General features: G+C 41.9%; 1 protein-coding gene across 6 annotated transcripts in view; it reads right to left on the reverse strand.

The window, feature by feature from the left end:
- KMT5B (lysine methyltransferase 5B) overlaps positions 1-24,513 on the reverse strand; it is a 51,838-nt gene that overhangs the window by 15,128 nt on the left and 12,197 nt on the right. For 4 of the 6 annotated variants that reach the window (XM_037135224.2, XM_037135225.2, XM_037135226.2 and 1 more), the window contains exons 2-6: positions 17,326-17,561; positions 11,469-11,616; positions 7,941-8,009; positions 2,054-2,219; positions 1,350-1,459 (exon numbers count right to left, since the gene is read on the reverse strand). In XM_037135224.2, coding sequence (XP_036991119.2) covers positions 1,350-1,459; positions 2,054-2,219; positions 7,941-8,009; positions 11,469-11,616; positions 17,326-17,485 — 653 coding nt within the window. In that variant the 5' untranslated portion in view covers positions 17,486-17,561. The remainder of the gene's footprint in view (positions 1-1,349; positions 1,460-2,053; positions 2,220-7,940; positions 8,010-11,468; positions 11,617-17,325; positions 17,562-24,513) is intronic. The other 2 variants (XM_037135228.2, XM_037135227.2) reach the window with 2 other exon arrangements.

The following is a 24,513-nucleotide window of genomic DNA, read 5'->3' on the forward strand; positions in this document are numbered from 1 at the left end:
AGACCTAGCCCTGCGTATCTTAGCAGATTTCGACCCCCCCACCAGGAAGCCCCGACACCCCTGCCCGAGGCTGGACCGTCCTCCAGGACAGGAGCCTGTCTCTGTCTCTGAACGCCCCGCAGCACCCGGTGCAGTGGTTTGTAAGCAGAAGGACCGAAACCCCTGCTGCACTGAATTCACCCTGCTGGCAGCGGGTGAAGGAGGCCCGGATGAGTGCAACAGCAGGGAAGAGCTATGAGGACACATAACTGAGGGGCTGCCACCCCACAGACAAGTAACCAGGGCCCAACACAGAGTCCTCCACTGTCTAACAGCCACTTTGAGAAAGTGAAAGAGAAACACATGAAATTACTTCTAGTAACCCGTTCCCACCCACTATACCCCAAACACAGTTTCAGCAGGTAGTCAGTGTAAGAACTGAAAACGGAAACTGAAGGAAAGCCTGGCACACACATCACATTCACAGCCCTGCTCCGTTCAGATTCGCTGCATTGCAAGGGCTCAAGAGCTGCATGGGGCTGGCGGCTACTGTACTAGATAGAGCAGCTCTGGATCTGAGATCTCAAACCTCCACACCCATCACCACCACAGGGGACCCCGGGAGCCCATGAGCAGGCCTGAAGTTGCCTGGAGACACACAGGTACACTCATGTACACACCCTTCCAAGCCCGGTAGTAATGCTCTTTACCCACTCCGTTTTCAGGCACCTGACCCTACAATATATTAGGATCTGCTATAAAATATATTAGGATGGTCTATGAGAGGGCCGACATATTTCTTTTGGGAGAAAAGGTAGGGAACAGGCATTTGAGGAAAGAACATACGATCACATTTCTCTCTCTCTCACGTATGGCTGCTATTCCTCCCAGGGGGCTCAGCAGTAGGACTTGGACTTCGCTGACGCACATGCGTACTTTTTAAGCAGGCAGTGTGCTAGCAAGTTCCCATCCATCAACTTCCTAGGATCATGAAGGAAGGGTTCATACCTAACCTTTCCTCCAGGCCAGTAAAGGACTGACTCTGGAAGCCAGGCTTCCCATCCTGGCCTCCCCTGACAGCCTTTCTAGTCTCGTCACTAAGCAGGCACCCAGGCTTAACTGGGCGGGGGGGGGGAAGCACTTTGGCTTAGAGAGAGAATCTGGCTCAACTCAGACTTCTAATTCCACAGACGAGGATGGGAACAGTCACCAGACCGTGGCCTCTGGGCGAGGGCACTGGCCCTACACTGGCTCCCCCACAGTGAGCTCCGGTTTCATCCCTGCCTATGACTTTCTTAGCATTTCCACAGTAATTTAAGAGAGAATTTAAATAAAATAACTTTATGAGTTTATACTAGTGTAACAGTTACCACTCTTTCGTTGCTACTATCTTGGCCCCATTTTGCTCTGACGAGTATCTGTTACAGGGCAGTATTTCAAATCCGCTGTCAGTTGCAAACATTCGCAAGTAAATGAACACCTAAAACAGAAAGCATTCGACATTAATTTTATATTGTTTATCCTGCTACACATTCTTGGAATTATAAAAGCAAACTGCCACCAACAACATAAAAACATTTAAGATCCTCAAGTAACAAACTTAGTTGGTATTTTAAAATTTCACGTATGTGAGTACCTAACAGCTTGGCTATGTTACTCTAAAAGTTCACAAAGAACTGAACTTCTAGATGATATAGTTTTCTCACTGTATAGTCATACAAATGGTCTTATATATTATTGGATCTTCATAAGATTAGTTTCACAAAAACTGTATTTATTTATATTTAGAGAGAGGAGGGGAAAGAGGGAGAGAAACACTGATGTGAGGAACATCAGCCAGGTGCCTCTCACATGTGCCCCGACAGGGGATCAAACCCACAACCCAGGCATGTGCCCTGACCAGGAATTGAACCGGTGACCTTTTGCCCTGCTGGGTGATGCCCAACCAACTGAGCCACGCTGGTCAGAGCCAAAAAATTGATTTCAAGTTTCAGTGTTCACCAAAATTTAGGCTATAGTTTCCTTCACTCGTATCCAAGCAGATAAACAGTATTAATCTTATTAATAAACCTACATGTTCCTTGAATAATTTCTCCTGCATTTTGTTCTTGTGGAGAAAACAGTGCCGCGCCCATTCGCCTGAAGTCAAACATTTGAAAGCTTTCTCCAAGTGCTCATCTTTCTTAAAACGTTCAATTACTTCCTTGAGTTCTTCTTGCCTTCCTTTAATAGGCCGAAATCTGGTGGGGGGGAAAAATCAAGACAATAACTCTAGTTATCTGCCATCATCCTTGGGATACTGTTAAGAGATGTTGAGAAAGACACAACCTAAAAACTGCCAGACAGTATAAAAGAGGTCAATAATCTTGGTAATTACTATGCAAGTAATATTGATCATCAGGAAATGTAACTTCTCTTTCTCCAAACTTCATTTTAACACTTTTATTTCACTGTTTTCTCCTTAACTGCTGATTCCAGCGAATGCGCTCTGATTCAGGCTCACACTAGTCATCTGCTACAGAAGGTACAAAACGAAAGACTGACAATAGCACCCATCTAATTGTGTGAGAATGACAAGTTTTTAAAAAAAAAAACCATGCAGAATCAAGGCAGAAGAGTGCTAGGCAATGGGCTTCAGAAGAATGAGAAGCAAACAAAATCATGCCGCTAACCAAACATTCTCTACGTACAACTAGAAAACCCTCAAACCAAGAACCCAGCCTCCAAACAAACCTCGATGTTTCAACACATGTTCAACTGGCCTCTGACCACTGCACTCAGAGAACAAGAACCGCACAAGCGCGACTTCAGCAGTGATGCTGCCGTGTGGGTGGTGCAAGCAAAAACTGCTCACGTGGAATAATAAAAAGCTTCTAGTGCAAACTCAGCTGTAACAACTTCAGAATACCACATTTCCAGTCACAAAATAACACATGATACAATCATGGTCCAAGTAAAACTTAAGTTTCCAAGCCCCTCATTCTAAAGTGTTTTCAATAAAACACACATTATAATTAAAGGTACTTGGATCTTAATTTTAAAAATTTTGCTCATGTCAGTGTCATTTGGTTTATTTTCCCAAATAAAGTTTTGTTTTTTTTTAATCCAGCATCAACTCCAGGAAAGCAAGCATTCAAGCAGCATTTTTCTTCTAGGTAAGCTACCACAAATGCATTCATAACATTTCAGTACGATTTTAAGTCACGACATCTCACCAAGGATTATTTATTAGGTGCTGTGCACACAGACGCTATGGTGAAAAATAGAAGAGACAGACTGGCCACTGCTCTCTTTTTAAAAAAAATTTATTGATTGATTTTAAAGAAAGAGGAAAGGGGAGAGAGAGGGAGGGGGAGAAGGAGACACACAGAGACAGACAGACATACATCAGTTTGTTGTTCCACCTATCTACGCATTCACTGGCTGGTTCTAGTATGTACCCTGACCAAGGATTGAACCAGCCACCTGGTTTAATCCTTGGGATCGATGCCCTAACCAACTGAGCACCTGGCCGGGGATGGCCAAAGCTCTTAAGTGAAAAATTTAATTTGGACTAAAAGACATACACATGCATCAAATAGTTAAGCAAGGCATCGATATGCAAATGCATGTTAATATGATACCAACTACACTGCTATAGTGCACTTTAACGCACGGAAATTATAACTGAAGCGAAGATGTGTTTGGGAAGGAGTCTGCAGTTCAGATTGGTATGGGCAGTGAAGCGAGTTGTGACTTCAGCTTTCTAGAATATTACTGTAGGCAGGAAAGAATCAAAGGAGGGTAGGCAAAGTGAATGGAAATTTAGGCAGGAGCCCAGTAACGCCCAATTCAGAGAGAGGAACAGGGGCTGAGGGAACCAGCAGGGCAAGAGTAAAGCCCTAGAACAGGAAGAGGGAGGACATGAGGTCCGGAGGGACCTCTGGGGGACTTCCGATACGTTAACGCATGCTGACACTGTTAGGGACTTACTAGCTTCCGACCCTAGTTTCGGTAAGTCCTCACAACTACTGAGCAAAACCATATGAAAGAGTTTAAACGCACCCCAGAGGTACCACACGAAGAAATGACAAGGCCTTATTTTATTCCATCTTCAATGAATCTGCACACCTGCCCGGATAGACCAAGGAGCGGAAACCCTTTACACCATCAGAATGTCTTTAACTAGGACTGTCAGGATACGGTGTTAGAGAAACATCACTAAAATGATCTAAGTAACTGCAGGATTGTGAAAGCAGCCAAACTTCGACAGCTGTAACACTGTTACCTGAAAATATCCCCAGTGATTTGGTCAAGACCGACTTTCTTAAACCTGCAGGCCCCCACTGGGAGCACTCCATCAGCTCCGCACGCCACTCCACACAGCACGACGCAGGGCATGGCGGGAAGGGGGAGCCTGCTTTCTGCACGGTGAAGCAATCCTTCGTTTGAGCACATACAATATCTAATCCACAATGTTAGTGGCAGGGCCGCAAATGACAGAAAGAGCCAAGCAATCTTGGTATGTTCAACGTGGAAGTGACCAGTGGTACTTGCTATTTTAAAATAATCGCATGGCTCAACACATTGGCAAGCAAGTCAGAGTCAGGGCTAAATTCACGCAAAGCTTTAAGAACATGGCAGAAACATAGGTGGAGACGCGGACTGGACACCAGCTGCTCCTACAGGTTGGTGTGCGCTCTCCACTTCCTGAAACCTGCCCTCCTCTCTGGAAACTCCTTCCAGCACTCTGCAGTTTTGTTTACTCTTTGTCCACAATGCCAATTTATATGGGAAACCCACACACAAAATAATGAACTCCTGACTGAGTAATACTCTCTGCCTTCCACCTCCCCTGTGCTGATTTTTGTTTCTGCCTTCCCCACTTCCATCAGCTCAAAAAGCAAACCCCCTCCCCCTCAAAATGCTACTTGCTAACTCACTAGCAAGTACCTCCACTTCAGGGCCAGGGGAAAAGGCAGAAAACTGTATTTGAATAACAATAAAAAAAAAGTAGAATAGTTGAAATTAAGAACCTCCTTAAAAAAAACCCTCTATTTCACTTAAAATATAACTGATTATCAAAACTTCCCATCAGCCCTGGCTGGTATAGCTCAGTGGATTGAGCGTGGGCCTGAGAACCAAAGGATCTCAGTTCGATTCCCAGTCAGGGCACATGCCTGGGTTGCAGGCCAGTTCCCAGCAGGGGATGCACTAGAGGCAACCACACATTGATATTTCTCTCCTTCTCTCCTTCCCTTCTTCCCTTCCCCTCTAAAGATAAATAAATAAAATCTTAAAAAAAAAAAAAAAAAAGGGAAAGGAACATGGAGTATAATCCTTAAAAACAAAAAAAACCCAAAAAAATTTCTCATCACAGTTGGTTGCTGTAGGTGTGAAATGATTGGTAAAGAAAGAAGAAAATGGTTCTGGGTGCAGACGGCTATTTTCAATAATCCTACAAAAAATACACCAAAATCACCTGGCTGACAGTTCAAGTCAAATCCCATTACAACAAATACTGTAGGGAAATAAAAATTTTTTTAAAGATTTTATTTATTTATCTTTAGATGGGAAAGGGGGAGGGAGAGAGGGAGAGAAACATCAGTGTATGGTTGCCTTTTGTGCGTCCCCTGCTGGGAACTGGCCTGCAACCCAGGCATGTGCCCTGACTGGGAATCGAACTGTGATCGTGTGGTTCGCAGGCCCGCGCTCAATCCACTGAGCTACACCAGCCAGGGCGGAAATAAAATTTTTGTAAGAACATAAGATTGTTATAATTATTAGGGCCAGAAAAAAACCGAGACTAAAGACCTCAAACAAAATTAAAATTAAAAAAATTTTAAGTGATTTTATTTATTTTTACATGGGAAAGGGATGGAGAAACAAGGAGAGAAACATCGATGTGGGAGAGAGACACTGATCGGCTGCCTCGTGCACACCCCAAAACTGGGGACCTGGCCCGCAACCCAGGCCTGTGCCCTGGCCATTTTATTTCTCAGGCCAGCAATCAACCCACTGAGCGACACAAGCCAGGACATAAAATAATATTCTATGATTGAGTAGAAAGACACCCTCTGCCCTCTCCTTAATCCCAATCACTCTCCCAAACAAACTGCACAAAGCCATCCTTACACCATGCTTCTTAAAGCTAGAAGGAAATTGGGACTATCAAACACAGCCCTCCTGTTCCATAAATGAAGAAAAGAAGGCTCGTGAAGGGAAGACTTTCACGAGCCTGCTCTTGCGTGGACTCGGAGGGCCCTCTGGTGGCATTCCACCTTAGAACAGGATTTGACTTGCGCTTGCCTCGGAGCACCAGCCCGCAGCCCAGCCAGAGAATACCCAGTTGGTGGGATTCTGACGATACAGTGAAAGGTAAAACACACTTTTAAATGTGGCCTTCTGGGGTGAGTTGGAGTGTCAGAGAGGCAAGAAAAACAGGCATCTGGTATTTCCAAGTAAGTATGTCCCTCCTCCCTCTTTAACACAAAAATTTGCTACTTTCAATAAATATTTCTTGCCCTGCCTGGTGTGGCTCAGCGGATTGAGCACAGACTGTGAACCAAAGGGTCCATGTCAGGTCCATTTCAATTCCCAGTCAGGGCACATGCCTGGGTTTCAGGCCAGGTCCCCAGTAGGGGGTACTCAAGATGCAACCACACGTTGATGTTTCTCTCCCTCTTTCTCCCTCCCCTCTCTAAAAATAAATAATAAAATCTTTAAAAATAAATAAATATTTCTTTTTCTCTTCCCACAACTCTAATCAATGGGGAGTGGTTGGGGGGAAAATGGAGACAACTGTACTTGAACAACATTAAATTTTTTTTTAATCAGAAAGAAAAAAAAAAAAACCCTGGCTGGTGTGGCTCAGTGGATTGAGCACTGGCCTGCACACCAAAGGGTCACAGGTTCGATTCCCAGTCAGGGCACATGCCTGGGTTGCAGGCCAGGTCCCCAGTAGGAGACGTGCGAGACGAAACCACACGCTGTTCTTTCTCTCCCTTTGTCCTTCCCTTCCCCTCTGCTAAAAATAAATAAGCAAAAAACCCTTTAAAAATTAAAAGGAAGCCCTGGCTGGTGTGGCTCAGTGGATCGAGTGCCGGACTGAGAAGCAGAGGGTTGCTGGTTCGATACCCAGTCAGGGCACACACCTGGGTTGCAGGCCAGGTTCCCTGGTGTGGAGAGCGCAAGAGGCAACCACACATTGATGTTTCTCTCCCTCTGTCCCCCTCTGTCTAAAATTAAATAAATAAAATCTTTTTAAAAAATTAAAAGGAAGTTTAAAAAATGCTGTTTACAATCATTTACTATTGAAAGGCACAGAAAAAAATTACGAACTCACACCCCACGCACCTGTTCCCCACTCTTTCCAGAGGTTTCCTTGCTATTTGGTTTTTCTGTTTCCCAACCCAAGAGACCACGGTGGCAAGGAAGGAAGGTTATAGATTTGACTTAGCTGCACTACTGTTCCTCCCATTAGCATGTACAACCAAGAACTGACTGGAGGAAGGGAGGACGAGAAGGGAGGGGCAGAAAACAGGGAGCAAGGGAAGGGGACAGGAAGAGAAAAAGGCTCCACTATTTTAAGACATAAAATAAGAAAACCGCGAGGCAACACTGTGAAGCATTTCCCCCTTTGAAGAAAGGTGCTGCAGCCGCGGCTCTCCGTGCCGCCTTCACCCGAAGACAGACACCGACCAGAACACACCTGGCTAAGGCCTGCACTCAGCGCTCAGCTGGTCCCAGGGACTGACTCCTGATCTTCTCGTGAAAGATTTCTCTTAAAATTACCCTGTTATGGAGTACAAGTGGTTTTTCAAATACAGCTATGACTAAGACCACACTATTTTAAAAGGCTTGCAAAATGTTCTAAAACTCATGTTTATGCTGACACCTTCAATACTTAACGTCAAAGAACATTGTAAAGGCTGCGATAGGGCGGCGGCACCTCATTACCATTCGTAATGCACTCTACCTACCTCACAGGGTTGTTGTGAGGGAAACTGTCAGATTTTGAAAAATGCCTTGAGCTCCTCGAAGGAAAGGCGCTATATAAATGCAAAAACAAACAACAACAATGAAAAACTATTTGTACGATCTGTACTTGCAATCTCTAAACAGACTTACAATATTAGCTGCAGAAGTCCTGAGAACACTGACGTCCGAGAACTCTGTGAAGCCAGGGGTAGTCTCAGGGTGATGAGAGCCAAGACGCTCTCCCCTCCCCCGTGCTGCCATTCTGCCCGTTACAGAGAATTAGCGGGTCTAAGAGCTTCTTCAGGCTTTCTGGTCAAGCACTTGGTTTCAAAGTGGTATTTACAGTGGTTTATAAATTCATATCCAACAGTGGATGTGAATAATCAAATACATAAATAAGTGTGATGAAATGAGACGGCTACAGTAGTGGAAGGATGAGTGAGGACTATACAGAATGACGTTTGGATCGGAAAAATCAAGAGAAGTTCCAAAGAAAAAGTGCCCTGAGATGACCCCTCACTTCTTTGAAACGTTATTCCTGCTCTGCTCGTCCGAAACTCCCCGCTGCTCATGATACTGTCAAATTTGGGGGTTCTGGAGCCTGAAAAGGGGCACCTGCCCTGGCTCTACAACATCCACCACCCTACTCTGATTTTTCAAAAGTCAGAGGTATTACTAACAACTCTATTCTCCAGCTAAAAGGAAAAATTTAAGTTTCATAACTGACAAATCAACTATGTCTAAATATTTCCCAATAGACTGAAATTACTGTTTTGTTTACACTATTTCTAGGTATTCATGCTATAACTCTGACTTACTTGTTAGTAAATTAGGGATATTTTAAGATTAAAACATGAGTATTCATAATATAGCTAGTTTGGGAAATTCTCAAATTATTAAACCTTTACTGTTTCTGAACACATCGCACTGAAAGGAGTTGAAAGGAGGAAAAAAGGTATAAAAAAGAAACTAGAAACTGACAGTCAAATTACAGATGTATAAACATGAGAACAAAGAGACCATTATACAAGTAATAGCTGGAAGCATTAAAATCCAAGCTCTAATCCTATTTTCCAGTCACTTCATTTGCATCCCAAAGACAGAGAGGTCTACAAAACTAACAATTTCAGGGATATTTATGGTTTATTCAAATAAAGCACTATACATTTTCCATGAAATATCTTTGAACAAGATATAAGCCAACATTCTGGTATATTCTTGCTCAAAAGATGAACTAGAATGAATACAGTTTTATTTTCAAGTGTGTCCACCGCATGTTTAACCAGGATGAACTAGTTTGCATTTTAGATCCTTCAATTTCTATTCATAAAAAATTTAGCCCTGGCTGGTGTAGCTTGGTGGATTGAGCATGGACCTGTGAAGCAAAAGGTTGCCAGTTTGGTTCCTGGTCAGGGCATATGCCTGGGTTGCAGGCCAGGTCCCTAGTAGGGGACTCATGAGAAGCAACCACACACTGATGTTTCTCTCCCACTCTTTCTCCTTCCCTTCCCCTCTCTCTAAAAATGAATAAATAAAATATTTTAAAAAATTAAATTAAATCTTAAAAAATTTATATACTGAATACATTTTAATTGAGAGTACCTAGATATTGTAACATCCTGAGTTTTAACATTGGTGTGACAACCCTAAACTTTATAATTGAAGGACACGTTTTTAAGTGACCCCCCAAAACAACTGGTAAAGCGCTGCTAACCCACTTCTCCTGCCAGGAGGAAGCGCAGCAGCCTGGGGCACGGCACCCGCTCCTGAGAGCCCAGCCCAGAACCTGTCAGAAACAGGGGCTCCCAGGCCTTGCCCAGAGCTCAGAGTCTACACCCTAACAAGATTCCCCAAGTGACTCCTAGAAACTATGAGAAGCAGTTGTCTAAGAGGATTCTTACAGAAAACAGGAGTTATTTCCCACAGCAGAAGAAGACGGTAACAGGCAACAACCCTCCATCCTCCGGAACAAAGCATGCAGACACTGAACACGGGTTTCTTTCCTCAGCCCCTAAAAACGCTTGGTGATTTGGATGGAATACCTTCTAAAATGGTTTATGTGTATCCGTAATTCGGTATACGTAAAGCTCAGTGAACACGATCTAACTCTTTCTTGACGACTCCAGGTCATAATCAGGGGCCTCTGTGGTAATATCTTGAATGCCACTAGAATGTTTGTGAATCAGTGGTTCACATTTCTGAACTCAGGAGAAAAAGGACCAAGGACGCCTTCAATGCTACCAGGGTCCTGGCAGAGAATGAGCACTGGCCTCTCACGTTCCCTGGGCGAAAAAGGGAGGTGGACTTAAAATAGTGCAAACCAGACTTTACTTGTACACAAGGGCATCCAATTCTGCTGATTCTCAGAGAACAGCCATCTGCCTGCCTAATTAGAAAACGTAGGTGTTCGCCCCTCTGAAGAAAGGGAGCTATTTAAAGGACCTCTCAAGCCTATTCCCGCTCTTCCCTTCATTTCAGTGAGTAAAGAAAGACACAGGGTGACAAGAAATGACATATAAATACCAAAGGCACATTTTTACCCAGATTTCTTTCTGGATTTAGAATGTAACTTATAAATGCTAACACAATATCTTGTTTCAATTCCAGCAAGGGACAGAATTAAAAGGGAAAATGATGAACACAAGATTTTCCCCTAATCACTTTTACTCACCAATTCCTGCTGAATAAAATTACTCAACTAATTACCAATGACGGCCCCCTGGTGACCAAGTCCTCCAGGGCTGGTCACTGGCACCGGAGCTACTGGACACCAGAGTCAGGATGGCAGAGGTAAGAGTGGACACTGGCCCAGAACTTGCTCTACATTCTAAATCCCGGTGCTTTTCCCACCAGACTGGAAAACACTTTACCATGGAATTTGGGAGAGAAATTTTAAGGGAATTAAAATAGAAAAATTCAAAGGATGACATATTTCCAGAGCAATGTAGTAACAGTTTATGTAGATGACATCGGACATTCAATAAAACACTTGTACAGCGCTTTTCTTATCTGCACACCAAAGGTGAGCACATCTTTAAAATCATTCACTCTTACTTAGCTGAAGCTCACCTAGCTGAATCCTTAGCTGCATCTCATTAAAACAGATGGCAGAATTACCTATGTACGAAGGCAATTATTCAAATTTTTCATAAAGCCATGAAAAAAAACCTGATGTAACCTACTTTTAGTAGGGGAAAAACCCACATACATTTTTAAGGTTCTATAGGATGCCTGTTAAGATTTTTCTTTTGGCTAATTATCATCAACATTTAAAATAGAATATAGAGATGGTCCCCTAGCCTTATATTTTAACAGAAATATCCTGAGATAAAATAAGAACACAGAGTTAAAATTGACAAGACTTTCACAAGCTTTCATTGCTTTTCATAGCTCACATATAGAAAAATCTTTCTGTAGGAAAGAAAGATTCCTTTCATGTTACTTTAAAATTTTGACTGAAAGTAAAATTAGCCATCTCTTTCCTCAAATTTAACGTCATCTGTTTCATTCAGGACAAAGACTTAAATTACCTAGTATTCATTTTGTGTGTCTGAAAACCTAAATAGGGATCGAGAACCAAACTGGTCGCTAGGTCATCATTTTCACAAAGTTCCTTGGCGGACATTCCAGAAGATGGTACATATCGACTCTGTCCCTCGAATCCTGAATTACCATTACCTGTGAAAAGAGAAAGAAAAAGTAACTCAAACTGAAAACTACTAAAATCTACCTTAAAATCACCTTTGCCTGTTCAAGCTAACAATCAAGAACTGAAATTATCTATCTCAATCAACTTTAATAGCAGAGAGTGGAGTACTAGTTGAATAAGCATAAAACCAAAAACCAAACGCAGTAAACTAGCCCATCACTGAGAGTGTTCTCGTTAGCAGACAGTACCAGGTTTCCCAAGAAGAGGGTGAGACTCTGGCTCGGATGCCTTGCCCCTCCCAGGAGAAGGTGAGAAATGGGGAAGGCAGATGTTCATTAAGGAAGCAAGAGAGCACCACAGGTCGTTACAGACAGGGCTGGGTCAAGGAGGAAAAAGGACGAGCATAAGATACTCTCTGTAGCTAGTGCCAGGAGGGTAAGAACTTAAGGACCAAAAGCAGTCGGGAGGCGCCGACTCCACCTTCCAGCTTTCAGTCTGATGAGTGATTACCATCTCCATTTTGCTGGTTAATAGGCCCAGAGGTTAAGAAACTTGCCCATCATCACAAACTTAGGTAGTGGAGGTAGGGAAAGAAGAAAAGAAAGAATGACAGGCCTATTTCTGACCTCTCTTTAAAAAATTCTGAGTGATTGGATAAAAACAGGAAAGGTGACTGAAGTACTTGGGTTTAATTGTGGAAGAAAAACAATGTAGAGAGAGGAGAAGAAAGCCAAATCTGCATGCATCAAGTTTCATCAGCGTCTAGTGTCTTTGTCACTGACAGTCTCAGCAGCAGTTAGTGACACCAGCAGTATAACTTTAAGCCTCGATAAACAGGCCAAAAAGTTTGTTTGGTTTTCTTCCATAAGATGGCTGTAGTAGCGTTTAGTTGTCTTTAACTTCATGTGAAACAATTTTGTTGGACTGTATTGTGACACCTGTCATATCAGCGTGCATTTAAAAAAGAACACCTTGCCCTGGTGGTGTGGCTCAGTGGACTGAGTACTGGCCTGTGAACCAAGGTGTCCCTGGTTCAATTACCGGTCAGGGCACATGCCTGGGTTGCGGGCTGGGTCCCCAGTATGGGGCAGGCGAGAGGCAACCACACATTGATGTTTCTCTCCCTCTCTCCAAAAAATAAATAAATAAAATTAAAAAAAAAGAGAAAAGAACATCAAAATTGGTGAATTTTTGTATAGCCATTTTAATATTGAAGATGGAAGAAAAGATGCAACATTTTCAGCATATTATGCTTTATTATTTCAAGAAAGGTAAAAAACAACTGAAATGCAAAAAAAGATTTGTGCAGTATATGGAGAAGGTGCTGGGACTGACCAAACATGTCAAGAATAGTTTGTGAAGTTTCATGCTGGAGATTTCTCGCTTGATGACGCTCCACGGGCAGGCAGACCAGTTGAAGTTGATAGTGATCAAATAGAAACATTAATTGAGAACTATCAAGGTTCCCATGTGGGAGATAGCGACATACTAAAAATATCCAAATCGATAAAGTTATTTGTAAAAATAAAGAGTCTTTTATTTTACAGATAAAATTAAATGGACCTTTTGGTCAACCCAAATAATACGTGAAAGAACAAGAGACACAGTAAGAGGTATAATCTTCTTTTCATTTACTCTTTCAAAAAAAATTGAACACTTGTACCGGACATATAGGCATGTGAAAAGCTATCAAATCACTGTATTTTCTGTAACAGCTTCACTGAACTGTAATTCACATACCATACAATTCGCCCATTTCAAGTGTGCAATTCAAAGGTTTTTTAAAGCACATTCACATAACTGTACCATCACCACAATCAATTCTGGAACATTTCATCACTCCCCAAAGAAACCCCACACCCATTAGCAGTCACTACCTGTTTCTTCCTCCCAGCCCCTGGCAACCACTAATCCAGGGTCTGTTTCTACAGATTTGCCTAGTTTGAAAATTGCTTATAGACAGAAAGCACACCATATGTGGTCTTTGCAACTGGCTTCTATCAATTAGTACAGTGTTTCCAAGGCTCAACCAATTTCATTCCTAGTATTGTCAAATAATATTCCACTGCATGCATATATCACATCTGCTTATTCATTAGCTGATGGACATGTGGCCTGTTTCCACTTTTCTGCTTTTATGAATAATGTTTCTACGAACATTTATGTACAAGTTTTTGTGTGTACATATGCTTTCAACTCTCTTAGGAGGGGAACTGCTAGGTCATATGGAAACTCTACGCTTATCCTTTTGAGGAACTGCCAGACTATTCTTCACATGGAAAGTGGACGCACCGTTTTACATTTCCAACCACAGTGTATGAGGGTCCTGACTTCTCCACATCATCACCAATTCTTGTTACTGTCTGTCCTCTTAATTTTATATATATCCTAGTGGTTGTAAGTGGTATCTTATGGTTTTAATTTGCATTTTTCTAATGACCGAGAGTCCTTTTTTCTCCAAGATTGTTTTAATCTGGGTTCCTTAAATTTACATAAGAATTCTCAGATGAGCTCAGCAATTTCTGCAAAGAAGCCAGTTGAGATTTTGATAAGAAATGCATTCAATCTGCAGATCATTTGGGGAGTACTGCCATTTTAACAACAGTAAGTCTTCTAATCCATGAATATGTGATGTTTATTTATTTAGGTCTTTTTAAATTTTGTTCAACAATGTTTTGTAGTTTTCAGAGTATAAGTATTACACTTTCATTGTTAATCTTGTTGCTATATTTTACACCACTGTAAATAAAACTGTTTCGACTGAATTGTTCATTGAAAGTATACAGACTTGCAACTGATTTTTGTATCCTGCAACCTTGCTGAACTTGATTAGTTCTAATAGTTTGTTAGTAGATTCCTTAGGATTTTCTATATACACAATCATGTCATCTGCAAATAGAGACTGTTTGACCTTTTCCTTTGTGATATGCTTTTTAGCTCATTTTCTTGCCCAGCTGCTGTGGTTACAGCCTGTAAGTACAACGCTGGATAGAAATGGTGAGAATGGATTTTGTGTCTTGTTCCTGATCTTGGGGAGAACCATTTAGTAGTCACCATTAAATGTGACATCAGCTGTGACAGGTTTTTCATAGATGTCCTTTATCTTTCCTTCTATTCCTTGTTCACTAAATGTTTGGTTTTTTTCTTGAAAGGGTATTAAGACTTGTCAAATGCTTTTTCTGCATTTATTGGGATCACTGTATGGGTTTAGTCCTTCATTCTCTTGATATAGTGTATTAATTAATTATAGTGTATTGAAGGCATTAAATCAACCCTGCCTTCCTGGGGTAAATCCCACTTTGTCATGCTGCAGAATCATTTTCGTCTGTTGGGTGACAGGGTTTATGGTATTTGCTGAGGATTTCGATGGCAGGGTAATGCCGGCCTCACTGAATGAATCAGCAAGTGCTCCCTTCCATTTCCTGGGAACTATGTATGAAGAACTGGTACTAATTCTCCTTTAAACACCTGCCAGTATTCACCAATGAAGCCATCTGGGCCTGAGATTTTCTTGTAGTGTTATTTTGTATTTCTTCTGGATTCAGTTTTGGTAGTTTTGTTACTTTCTCGGAATTTTAAAAATTAAACTAAGTTATCTAATTATATGGTATACAGTTACTCACTATAGTTATAATTCTTTTTATTTTTTGAGACAATAACATTCCTCTTTCATTCTTGATTCTTCTCTTTTTCTTGGTCAGACTTGCTTAAAGATTTGCCAATTTTGTTGACCTTTTCAAAGAATCAGCTTTTTAGCTTTGTTGATTACCTCTACCATCTCTCTATTCCTTATTTTGTTAATTTCACTTCATTACTTCCTTCTGCTTTTCTTTTTCTCTTGTTTTAGCTAAAAAGTTAGTTATTGATTGAGATCTTTCTTCTTTTTTTAAATATAGTTGTTCACAGCTATAAATTTCCCCCTAGGCAATGCTTCGGCTACACCCCATTAATTTTAATATGTGGTATCCTATTTCCAATCATGTACAAGTATTTTCTTCCTTCCCTTTTGATTTCTTCTTTAACCCACTGGTTACTTAGGAGTGTGTTAATTCCCACATATTTGTGAACTTGCCAAATTTCTATTATTCATTTCTAATTTTACATGATTTTCATCAGAGAACACATAATGTATGACCTCAATCCTTGTAAATTTACCGAGTCTTGCTTTACGGCCTGCCCTGCCCTTTACGGTCTGCCCTGAAAATGCTTGTGTGCACTTGGAAAGAACGTAGAGACCGCTGTTGTGGGGCAGTGCTCTAAAGTGCCTGTCAGTGAGAGCCGGTCTGTCTTCTTTCCTTGTTCTAAGACATCGTTGAAAGCAAGTTATTAAAGTCTTCAAACTGTTGTTGAACTCTCTACTTCTCCCCTCAATTTGGTCAGTTTTTGCTTCATGTATTGTTTGGCTCTGATGTCAGGTGAAGTCACTGCAGTTTATTTAGATGGAACAGCGCTGTGCTTCTCTTCGTCACTGGCTGTTTTTGCACCAATAACATTCAATGTGATGCTGTCCATCTTCACACTCTCTGGGTTTTTCCAACCTATCCCTCTACATCTGTCTACATTTCAGCTCATATAGTGGTCATTATAGTAGCTCATATAGATTCTTATGTACCTTCAACAATTAAACTAATGAGGGCCTCTTTGCACTGTGATGTACAAAAGGAGGCCAATAACAAGTTGCTTTAAAAAAAGTCTAAGTGACACCTAACTCACTGCTCCAGTCACTGCATTTCTCAGCTCCGTCAGGCTCGCGTCACAGGCTAAGAGGGGAGGAGGCACCCACGCAGAAGAGAATACATTCAGCCTTGCACCCGCCCTCCACTCTTATCTGAAGTAGGAATTTCTGCCTATTTCTTTACAGCAACAGTGACATGACCTGACCTGATATGGAAAGGTAAAGGCAGTGTGAGCCTAGTGAACTGCATGAACCTCTAAAAGGTAAGAACAGAATGAATCGGACTGGGGCGATCTACCTGGAACCACAGCACACCTCAGGCTAACCCGGTCTACGACGCAAACTAAGGCTATTTATTCAGCAGTGGCAAGTTAACCTTAGTAAAATCAAGAAATATCAATAGAAAAAGTTGTACTCCTTAACATACTTTTGGACAATCTTCATATGGCCGTCTACTTAAGTTTAAATTCATCCTATGGCAACTTATTACTATTTCAAGAACTATGAAACGAGTATCAACTCTATAATTTCTCAGAAATCTCAAGTAGTTTTGTTCTTACCAAGCTGCAGAGATAAAGTAACTTAATATCAACAGTGCCCCACCCTCCATAAATAGAAGTAGTAACAATCTGTGAAGCTGGCCTAAATTCCACTTAACACACAATTTAGAGTTGATCTTATTATTCATATTATTTTAAGTTTTTAAAGACATACGTACTTATACTTACATCAAATATAAAAAATACAGTATGAACTTTAAAGAAATTCAGTTCAGTTGCAGTTACTGTAATATTTTTTACAGAAGAGATTAACCATTTAAGTATAAATTCTACAGAATATAATTTTGTAGAAACCATGGACATAGAAAGCATGACTGATTATATTAAGCATTAAACTGAAGTTGTACATAATGTTTGGTGAGAATAAAAATTTATATAACTCTGAAAGAGTAAAAAGTTATACTGCTCACTGTGAGAACACAAATAATTGTTTTGGAAACGACAGAGGACAGACCCCTGCCCCGTGTCGCGGTCAGCAGGGCGACGGCTGAGGGTGTACGTACATCTGCTCGACCTCCTGTCCACTGCGCCTCTGCCGGCCTTCACGGCGTCCTTCCCCGTGTGCTGCGCTTTGGGTTGGTTCTGCGGGTGGTCATTAGACAACTTGCCTCCACTCCTCCTGCCATTCACCACCATGTTCTTGGATTCTCCCAACCACTTCATACCCACAGACAGCCTGACCCAGGTGCATTTAGTCACTCTCTTCAAATAGCTTAGAGAATAATTTCAATGTTCTCTCCTAACAGAAACAAAATATGAAAGACAAAACAAAACGGGGAGGTCAATACATAAAGGACCATGCTACACAGACCCTTGAGAACGATACAGAGTATTAAAAGTAACTTAGTAATTAATGTTTCCACTCTTTAGAGATTATCTCTGCTCCCCAGCCGTCCCAATCGTGCTGAGGGGTCTGCAATGCCCCTAGGCCCTGACTTTCTCACTGCTAGTGCTTTGAATAGCAACTGGTGAAAAGCAAGTGCTCTATAAACACTTATCCTTCGGTTATCAGTAAGGATCACCTTTGCTCCTGATGATGTTATCTCTTGTCCACAAAGGTTTGTCACATCTTTGTGTCAGTAAAGTCAACATTCAAGGTATTTAGTGTCTTATCAATATCAAAGTACTGCCCATCATAACAGATCTTCCTTAGTGCTCCTTTACAATGGTAACACAAACTGAGAGACCACATTTGCTAATACAGAGGTATCTTTCACCATATGACTTTTAATGAGCTGAATTTGGGAACTGAATGATTTGGACAGTGAGGGATGCCTGTACTTTACAAAGACCTTTGGAAGTCTTTATGTTTGTTGGTAACAGATTAAGAAAAAAAATGTCCATGACATCAGTTAATTATAAAATTATGTTTTTAGTGTAAGTCAAACTAAAAAGGCTCTAGGAAAACAAACCTTTGGAGCTAAAGGACCTGTAGGACCCTAGTACAAGTCCTTCCACTTGCAGGTGGAACTGAGGCCAGAGAGGTAACATAACCGAGGCCACATAACCAGCCGACAGCACAATCGTGAGGACCCAGCATTCATGCCCACGGGTCTCTCAGGACATGTGACAAAGTCAGATATCCCTTACTTTATACAAACACACAGAAAAGTACAAATGGTAAATTATTCTGAAGTACTCCAAGAAAAATGTCTAACTGGACACCTCTGTAATGATAACCAACACAAATATGAAACATTAATTTTTACTTGACTACAGAATGCTTTCATGTGACTTGAAATTTTGTGTTAATTCACAGTGGGATAAAATGTGTGAGTGACATGCTTAAGAAAAATATATATCTGATCAATACTAAGGATACTTGTGCAATTATTCTTCATCATGTACTTTTCTCTTGGTTCCCTTACTATTTAAATTCAATTAGCATTCAACTTTTCCTGGGCCTATCTTTTGCTACTTCTTATAGGCTCCACTAAATTCAGAAAAATACTGCTCCTTAAACTATAGGAACAGGTGAGTAAAGCTACTGATTAAGTCAGTTATAGGTTAAAGATTTTTAAATTATTACACCTCAAATTAAATATAAGATTTCCTATTGATGACCAAATATCCTATATTTATAATTAGGAGAAAAGGCACAGAGCTTCTGAGCAGTACACTTTTGAAGCATAAAAGCAGAGAGCTCAAGGGGAAACGGCCATGCCACGTGATGCTCCTCCCCCATCCTGTGCCAGCACACAAATCCCCTTGTGTCCCTGGAAGTCTTCTCGGACCCTCACTGCCAAACCCAGGGATACACCCCCACTCTGAAACGGACCTGACGGCCCTCCTGTCACTGCGCAGTAATGGTCGGCCTGCCTCTTTAATAGATGACAGGTCCTGAGGTCAAGATTTTTTTTTTCCTTTTTCTAACCCTAGTATCTGGTACAGTACAAAGTAGATCAGAGCCACTTGGCTGATGAAAGAATAAATAAATAAATAAGGTTGTAGTCTAAACCACCTAACTGAAACTGTACTTCTGTTGTTTTGTTAAACTGCACATTAAAGTTATAACCTGACCTCTTCAAATCCTCTCCTCAAGATGTCAGTGCTCTTGAAGGCAGTGAGAGGAGCTCCTGTGCAGGCTCAGACACAGAACCAAGTCCCAGCCTCCCGCCCTCCACACTCTCTGCCTCACTCCCTGGTTCTGCATCTCCACACAGAAAGAACAAGGAGAGGTGCAGGGCTTCTGGGCTTTCAGCAAGTCCATCTCAAGGATGCCCACGTGGAACACGCGCAACTTACAATGACTAAAGAATGTATTTTTAGGACTCTTAGGAGTCCTCATCTTCTTCGGTGATAATACACGGAATGGAAAAGAGCAAGGTGGCTTTAGGAAGAGTTAAGAGACACAAAAAATAGTCTTCTCTCCTGAAAGAATCCTTAAGTCTCAACCCAGATTCCCACTCAGAGACAAAAAGCAGAAACCTGAAGACAGGCCCAGCAATCTGGTTTCATAAGCCTCCCAGGTGATTCTGATGCAAGCACCAGCGTGAGAACTACTGTTCTAAATTACTTATTCATTCACTTCACCAGCTGTTAGGGCAAAGGACAGATGCCAAAATTTTCAGAAAAATTACTGAAGAGCCCCGACTGGATGGCTCAGATGACCAGAGTGTTGTTCCACACACCAAAATATTGTGGTTCGATCCCTGGTTGGGCACATACAGGAGGCAATCGATCGATGTTTCTCTCTCATAGATGTTCCTCCCCCCCACCTTTAAAATCAATAAACATATTGTCCGGTAAAGATGTAAGAATACTAATTAAAATCCATGGAACAAAAAATTTCAATTGGAGGAAACTACCTACCAAGCTGTATTCCCCCCCTCCCACCGTGAGAACTAGGAAAAGTGCACCAATAAATCACCAGGAGCACACCAGCCCAGTTCATGGCGCACAGGCTGAGCTCGCTCCAGCTTACACACAACTCAACCAAATGAGTGTTTCTGATCCAAACTGGAGTGCACTTGCACTTGGAAGGAACCTTGGGCCTCACCAATACTGACACCACCCCGTGCTGTGGTGAGTGCTGTGCCAGTCACAGAACACGGCTGAGTCTCCAGTATGAACATACTGTACGTGTCGGGATTCATTCTCACGGAGGTTTCAATCCTCTCCACTCGTCCATATGACAACAGCTCATCGAGGCCAAAGACTTGACTTAGGCTCACAAATGAACACTTTTGAAAGCACTTCTAGTAAAGCTATCAGAAATGTGGGGGCTATTTATAGTTTTCTAGCTCAGTATGAGTATATACAATAAGCACTCTAGTAATTTCAGGTTATTTATTCTACCCCATGAGTGTGGAATCTGTTGCTGTTGGCAAGACATTTCCTATAGGATTGCAACTGGGAAGAACACTCACACGTTAAAGGTGGAGACGGGATTACAAAAGCTAACGCAGCCCACACAGTGTGAACTGTGGAGACAGCGGCTGAAGACATGGGCAGCTAGCAAAGTCTGAAGGCTTCCTGGCCCCCCCAGAGGTCCCCCTCCCAAAGTAAGCAAGGGTGTGTCTCTCTGGCTTTGAATGTAGCTGGCTCACCAGTCTTGGCTTGGTTGACAGTACTAGGCTAACTGGCTACTGACTATAATTTAGAAATAAAAATTACCTTGAATTTATCCCAAAATTGGCAGAAAAAAATTTCAAGGAGTACTGACCACTCCTTAAATGGTATAATAGCTACAAATCTTACTTTGTTCTGATCTCTCAATATAAAAATATCAGAAAAATTATTAGCCATCTACTGTATTCCAGACACTGTTCTAGGCACTGAGGATACAGCAAAGAACAAAAGGTTTCTGCCCTCGTTTGTGCTTATATTCTCATGACGAAAGCTCTGGGAAATAGCAAATTCACAAATGAACATCGACACCTTGCAGGAGACAAGGCAGTTTCCACGTGGCAGGGAGTGTATCAGGTGGCACAGGGCCCGAAGAAGAAAGCTGGGCAGCATGGGAGAGTGCGAGGCACCAGGCCCGGGCGAAAGGACCAGCACAGAGCCGGGGTGGCGGGGGCAGATGGGGTCAGAGAGGCGCCCGGAAGGCAGGGCACGTGACAGAGGAGCAACATGCCCCAAGTTCCAGCCTAAAGGCCCATGCTAGCTGCTTGCTATGTGGAGAAGAGCTCACAATGAATACTTTTAAAAAAGAAATGAAGCCCTGGCTGGTGTGGGTCAGTGGACTGAGTGCCAGCCTGCGAACCAAAGGGTGACTGGTTCAATTCCCAGTTAGGGCATGTGCCTGGGTTGCAGGCCAAGTCCCTGGTGGGGGCGTGTGAGAGACAACCACACACTGATGTTTCTCTCCCTCCCTTCCCCTCAGTATAAAATAAATAAATACAATCTTTAAAAATGTCTTTTTAAAAAAGACCATTCTAGTATAGATAATGGAGTGAAATTCCTGAGGGTATTATGCAAGCTTTGCTGCCTGTGTTTGGCTTGTCCAGGCTCTAAGGAAATGCAGTGTGACTGTGCCCCAGGGCAGGAGGCTTCACAAGGCGAAAGTCAACAGGAGAGGAACATTCACCTCACGAATTTCACTGGACCAACAGGTGGGGAAGGAAGCACATGCTTCAGATTCTAGCACCAAACATAAGGAGAAGGCAAACTATTTATGATAATACAAAATACACTGGAAAACTGCTAAAATAAGAGCTGCATGTGAAGAGGAAAGTATTTGAAGAGTTATGTAGAGTTGTATTTAGAGAGGAAATGTCTGATCATATTGTAATACCACTCCAGGAAAAAGCATACACACAACACACCACCCCTCGTTCCAAATCAACAACAGAATGGCTACCTTTGAGGGAATGGGATTAACATTAACAAAAATTTCCCCCAAAATGTTTATAGTAAACCTATTTATTTATAATTGGGAAAAAACCCTAAAATGCTCTGATAGTTGAAAAAGTTTCCAAAGAAAGCACAGAACTGTTTCACTAAAACTGTGCTTGGTTTACGTAGAGAGCCTGCTCTACTTCAGCTGTGAGGGGTTGTCACCAAATGCCGACACCTTTGTGACTGTCACTCTCCCCTTGTGGACACACACGGAATTGGAAGCTGTTTACTGCCTTTTCAGCGAACTGCTCGTACCCAGTTTGAGAACTGTGGTTCTAATATTTTTTTTTAAATATTTTATTTATTTATTTTTAGAGAGAGGGGAAGGGAAGGAGAAAGAGTGGGAGAGAAACATCAATGTGTGGTTGCCTCTCGTGAGTCCCCTGCTGGGAACTGGCCTGCAACCCAGGCATGTGCCCTGACTGGGAATCGAACTGCGATACTCTGATTCGCAGGCCCGCGCTCAATCCACTGAGCTACGCCAGCCAGGGCTGGTTCTAATATTTTTTTACTTAAAGATTTGGACACAAATTTTTTGTTTAATGTTCTAAACACAAACCAGGATTTTTAAAACTCTGTCAGAAAAATGAAAACATTGGTTCTGAATGACTATCAAGGACTTCAACATAATCCCTGCGACACTACCGAGAACTCTCTAACCAGCTTACATGCTGAACTTGTCTGCACACAGTTTATCTGAGAAATCATCCAGTGGCAACGCAACAAACCCTGAGTGCTTAAAGAGGAAAAAGTGATACACATTTTTATAAAGCAGGCTCTAGCTTGCTAGAGAGTTTTGAAAATCTTTATTGAAAAAAAAAGCAGAGCAAACATTTAAGTGATTCGGGTACAATGTGCTAAGAAAACAATTCAATACAGCAATTAACTGTGGTATCATCCCTAGAGAATGAGATTACAACCAATTTTTACCTGTTACATGACGTAGTCATCAAAGGGCTCAACTTTTCAAAATGAACATATATTACTTTTGTAACATTTAAAGGTATGTATAAAAAGGAAAAAAGACTTCACAAAAATCCTTTTGCATTATTTATACGTATGTAAGTTAAAACCAACTTCTAAAACCATAATATAGCAATCCAAAAACCAGACTCTCAGAGTGACAGGAAATCTAACATGTAACTAAAATCCTTTCACAAACTTTTTACACCTTCACTTCTAGACTTTGTGACACTCTCTGTAGTTTTGTACTTAAAAGAAGCACTAGAAAGATGAACACAAACAAAAAGCATAGAAATGAGAGAGAGCACTGTCCAAGGAGGAAAAACACACACCACGCCCCCAAAAGAACAAACGTGCCCACGCGGGCCCAGGAGCGAGACCACTCTGGCTCGTCTCATTCCTAGTAACTTCCCATCAGCACAGTGAAACAGCAATTCCACCTTCTAGTGCTTCACACGTCTGGCCTGTCTCACATTCCCCCTTCTATTCTCAAACCTAACTGCTACATATAAACCCAAGTGGTTATTAGTTTTTCCCCTCAAATCTAAAAAGGACCCTAAAATATATCAAACAATTCCAAATTAGTTTTTTTAAAGATTTTTGCGTGGGGGTGGAGGGGCGGGCCCGACCACACGAGCCCCCCTCCCTAAAAAAAAAAAGATTTTATTCATTTATCATTAGAGAGAGGGGAAGAGAAAGAGAAAGAGAGAAACATCAGTGTGTGGTTGCCTCTTGCCCACCCCCAACTGGGGACCTAGCCTTCAACCCAGGCATGTGCCCTGACTGGGAATTGAACTGACGACCTTTCGGTTCACAGGCCAGCACTCAATCCACTGAGCCACACCAGCCAGGGACCAAATTAGTTTTTAACAATGGCTATTCCAAATCCATCTGCAATCAATATACACCCAAGGTTCGATGGAACCCTGTAGGAACAATCCATATGGTTGGACCAATATAAGAAGCCCTGCAAAGCTATGAGGAGCATCTGTGATTAGTACCTCACCGTAACACTACAATGCAGTTTGACAGGGCAATCGCTCAAGCTGCCAATTTACTAGAAAACTACCATGAATTCACGATCACACCTGTAACCTAAAACTTGCTCTTATAAACACTGTTGTCAGAAATAAACTGCATGTGAGAATTCAGATGACTTGCACTAGTTGAACTCTAGTGCTATGAAATAACAGCCTTGGGGAACTCTATTCTGGTTTCACAATTAAGCCGCCACCTAAGGCAGAGCCATTGCTGTAAGACTGGAGGTGTCGGTGCAAATTCAGTGAGGATTTGGCATCTGGCACCAGACTCCAGAGCAAAGAATAGTTCTTCACAGTCATTGGTACCTGTGTCATGTTATTGTTAAAGGTATCACTTCAGCCTTC

The sequence above is a fragment of the Artibeus jamaicensis genome, unplaced genomic scaffold (genome assembly GCF_021234435.1).
Source record: "Artibeus jamaicensis isolate MK-2021 breed Jamaican fruit bat unplaced genomic scaffold, CSHL_Jam_final contig_3109, whole genome shotgun sequence".
NCBI classification, from domain to species: Eukaryota; Metazoa; Chordata; class Mammalia; order Chiroptera; family Phyllostomidae; genus Artibeus; species Artibeus jamaicensis.